Source organism: Ceratosolen solmsi, unplaced genomic scaffold (assembly GCF_000503995.2).
Source record: "Ceratosolen solmsi marchali unplaced genomic scaffold, CerSol_1.0 scaffold14, whole genome shotgun sequence".
Lineage (NCBI taxonomy): Eukaryota > Metazoa > Arthropoda > Insecta > Hymenoptera > Agaonidae > Ceratosolen > Ceratosolen solmsi.
The window spans coordinates 1,448,522-1,451,779 of NW_011948420.1; the positions used below are offsets into that span (position 1 = coordinate 1,448,522).

General features: G+C 36.8%; 2 protein-coding genes across 3 annotated transcripts in view; both read left to right on the forward strand.

The window, feature by feature from the left end:
• LOC105360916 (tropomyosin-2) lies at window positions 1–2,023 on the forward strand. Of its 2 annotated transcripts, XM_011497935.1 has the most exons (7): window positions 1–209; window positions 282–659; window positions 724–857; window positions 928–1,116; window positions 1,196–1,271; window positions 1,347–1,479; window positions 1,556–2,023. In XM_011497935.1, exons 2-7 carry the CDS (start codon window positions 420–422, stop codon window positions 1,636–1,638), a joined length of 855 nt encoding a protein of 284 aa, XP_011496237.1. In that variant the 5' UTR covers window positions 1–209; window positions 282–419; the 3' UTR covers window positions 1,639–2,023. The 2 variants fall into 2 exon arrangements, with proteins under 2 accessions (XP_011496237.1, XP_011496236.1); XM_011497934.1 differs by having other exon boundaries at window positions 1–659.
• Window positions 2,024–2,844: 821 nt separating this feature from the next.
• Window positions 2,845–3,258, forward strand: part of LOC105360915 (tropomyosin-2) — a 1,530-nt gene continuing 1,116 nt past the window's right edge. The window contains 3 exon segments of the mRNA XM_011497933.1: window positions 2,845–3,084; window positions 3,212–3,252; window positions 3,254–3,258. The exon segment at window positions 3,254–3,258 is cut by the window's right edge and continues 73 nt beyond it. Coding sequence (XP_011496235.1) covers window positions 2,845–3,084; window positions 3,212–3,252; window positions 3,254–3,258 — 286 coding nt within the window.

Sequence of the window (3,258 nt, forward strand, 5' to 3'; positions counted from 1 at the left end):
GTACGGTGACGAAGTTTGTTCGATACGGAGCCAAGTGAAGAGATAAAATCGGGACGTAAGCCAACGCTTGAAAGCAATTATAGAATCGGATCCAATTGAGAGGAGTCCGTAGAGGATCGCATTGCCCTTTTAGTTTTATTTTAGCTTGGCTTCCCAAGGCATCCAGTCCCACATTCTCTGTCGAGGACCGCCGCCTAGGAGCCCAGTTAGTGAGTCTTTTCTTGACGATTTTCATACTTTTCGGTTGCAACATCCTTCAGTAAGAATCTTCCCCATGATAGTCTTTCCTTCTGGAGCCCAGGCAACGCTTGTTTAGCTGCTTGTACGCTCGGTAGCTCGGGCCGCTTATTGCTTATCGTTTATCATTTAGCAGCAGTAGTTATAGTTTTTGAAACGAGTTCAATAGTAGCGGTACCAAAATGGAGGCGATCAAGAAGAAAATCGCGGCCCTGAAGATGGAAATGGATGCAGCCAATGAGAAGGTTGAGGCCAATGAGGTGAAGGCCAAGCAGGAAAACTTACGCGCTGACAAGATCTACGATGAAGTACGCGACCTCGAGAAGAAGCTTGTCCAGATGGAAAAGGATTACACGGACTGCAAGAGTAGTCTCGAAACATCAACGGCAGAACTCGAGCGGTGCGAAAAAGCTTATACAAAGGTAAGCAAATGGTACCGGATAAAATGATCATCGTGCTCGCTCATCGTCATGATGGTTGTTGTAGGCAGAGCAAGATCGTACTTCTATGACTAAAAGGGTTCAGGAGATCGAGACGCAGCTATTCAAAAAAGAGGAACTGCGACTCTCGGCGCAAACAAAACTCGGACGTGCTACCGAACTTAATGACGACGCCAGAAGGTGAGTTAGAGAAATTGTGAGGTTTGACGAGGTATACCGTTCGTAAGAATATGCTTCCTTCTTCTATTAGAATGTGTAAGGTACTGGAAGAGAGAAGTAGACTTGATGAGGAACGTATGGAAAAACTGACTTCTGAACTGAAAGACGCGCGACTGCTTGCTGAGGATGCGGATACCAAATCCGAAGATATTGCTAAAAAGCTGCAGTTTGTGGAGGAGGAGCTCGAAGCTGCTGAGGAGAGGGTCAAAACCAGCGAAGCGTTAGTAAAAACCAAATTATTTATCCCTTGATTGCATAAATATTTGATGATAAATAACGTCTGTCTTTCATTTGAACAGGAAAATCATCGAACGCGAGGACGAGCTTTTTATCGTTCAAAATATTGTCAAGTCTCTGGTGGTTTCCGAGGAAAAAGTCAGTTGGGCAAATCATATTTATGATGTGCGCGACTCTCCTTAAGTCTTACTTTATCTTTATATATTTTCGTAGGCAAACGCGCGTGTAGCGGATATGAAGGACCAATTGAAGGAATTAAAAAAGAAATTAAAAGAGGCGGAAAAGCGCGCAATCATTGCTGAGAGAACGGTTAAAAAACTACTCAAAGAAGTTGATTTCAAAGAAGGTAATGACACACATCTCTTTGTATCCTCATTAAAAAAAAATGATTAGAATGACAAAATATGGGCTTTTATTTTCAGATGAATTGCGAGAAGAAAAGGAAAAATACAAAGCACTTTGCGACGATTTAGACTCTACATTTGCCGAACTCACAGGCTTCTAGATAAAAAATTGCTGACTTTTCGTACAACTCTTTCTATTCCATTCTATGCCAAACTGTAATCATGCTTCATGTACCATATGCCCCTTTTTGTTTTCATATAATTCTATTTTATTTGGGCATTACCGTTCTGAACCATTACATGAAATATATGCTATTTACTTAATTGGCTATTACCATATATTAGCTTGCAGGCGGCTTTCTTGCACTGCTTGGCTTGATTTGGCTTAACTTGGTTGTATAATATATAATGCGAAACAAAGCTATTAAGTGCTTGTCAGGTGTGCTCAAATACTTTGACTTACTTTTATGCTTAATGATATTTGTTATGTATTTAATTCTTGATTTTCTTTTTTTGTTTTGTTCTCTGAATTTTTCTATTAATTTTACGCCGCATGTGTAAATGTAAATTAAGACTGCAGTAATTTAAATAAAATGTAAATCATGTATCATTCGATGTAATTTAACTGAACAATATAACCCATTTGTTCGTAATAATTTAACTGAGTTTACATTTACCATCCACATTCATTTAAATATCCTATTTTAATACATTTAGATTTTACGAAAAGGAACAAACGAGTGTTCTTACGATATAAAGTTTGTTTATTTATAAGTAAGTGTTGCAATTAATTGGGGTACAAAAGAGAGAAAGAATATATATATATATATAAGAGAGAGATAGGTTAAAAGGAGTGATGTATAAAGATAATAGAGAGAGAGAGAGAGAGAGAGAGAGAGAGAGAGAGAGAGAGAGAGAGATGGAAAGACGAAAATAAAAAAACGGAAGCTTGACTAGTATTATATAAAGCTGAATCTTAAACAGTAGCAGAACACACACATATACTTGCCCAAGAATGCATTAGACTGCAAGTGCTAAAAAACTGCAAACATGTTTTTTTTTCATTATTTCGAGTCTATAAAGCAATCTTCTTGTCGGACGGTGAGTACAGTAACCTTCCAACTTGTGATTCGTCTGTTACTACTGACAATGCAATGCTAATAAATATTTGAACTGGTTAAAATTATTAATTTGTTATAAGCAGAAGTATTGATTAAATTTTTATATGTATATTTTAAAGTATTTTTCAATTAGTAATTAATATTATATCTTTGAATTAATTGACACTTTTAAACATACGGAGAACGAGAATCAAACACTTTTATTTTGTGTTTTTATTTTAAAATAAAAAAAATAAATAAATTATTATGAATGCAATCAAGAAAAAATTACAAACTCTGAAGATTGAAAAAGACTTGGCGATAGATCGAGCTGATGCTTGCGATCAACAAGCTAAGGAAGCCAATAGGCGAGAGGAGAGGCTAAAGGATCAAGTCGAAGAGCTGCGGAAGAAACTCTTACAAATGAAAACCGATTTAGATGTGAACAAATTACAACTTAGCAAGTTCAATACAAATCTTGAAAATAAAGAAAAATCTTACTTAATGGTCAGTATTATGGCATCTGTCTATCTAGACTCTTTCGCTGCATAAGCGAAGATTCCAGCATCCCGTCTATCACGGCATAATGAGTCCCATTCTTCCATTTGCTAATTACTCAAACTTTTTTAATTAGGTTCAATCCGAGTTGGCTATGTTGAATCGAAAAATGCAGCAGTGCAT

Bases quoted from the DNA above. Each gene is read 5' to 3' on its own strand.
- LOC105360916 (XM_011497934.1), top strand. From the start codon at position 420: ATGGAGGCGATCAAGAAGAAAATCGCGGCCCTGAAGATGGAAATGGAT. The intron at 660-723 runs GTAAGCAAATGG...TGGTTGTTGTAG, and splicing joins GCGAAAAAGCTTATACAAAG to GCAGAGCAAGATCGTACTTC. The intron at 1,272-1,346 runs GTCAGTTGGGCA...ATATTTTCGTAG, and splicing joins TGGTGGTTTCCGAGGAAAAA to GCAAACGCGCGTGTAGCGGA.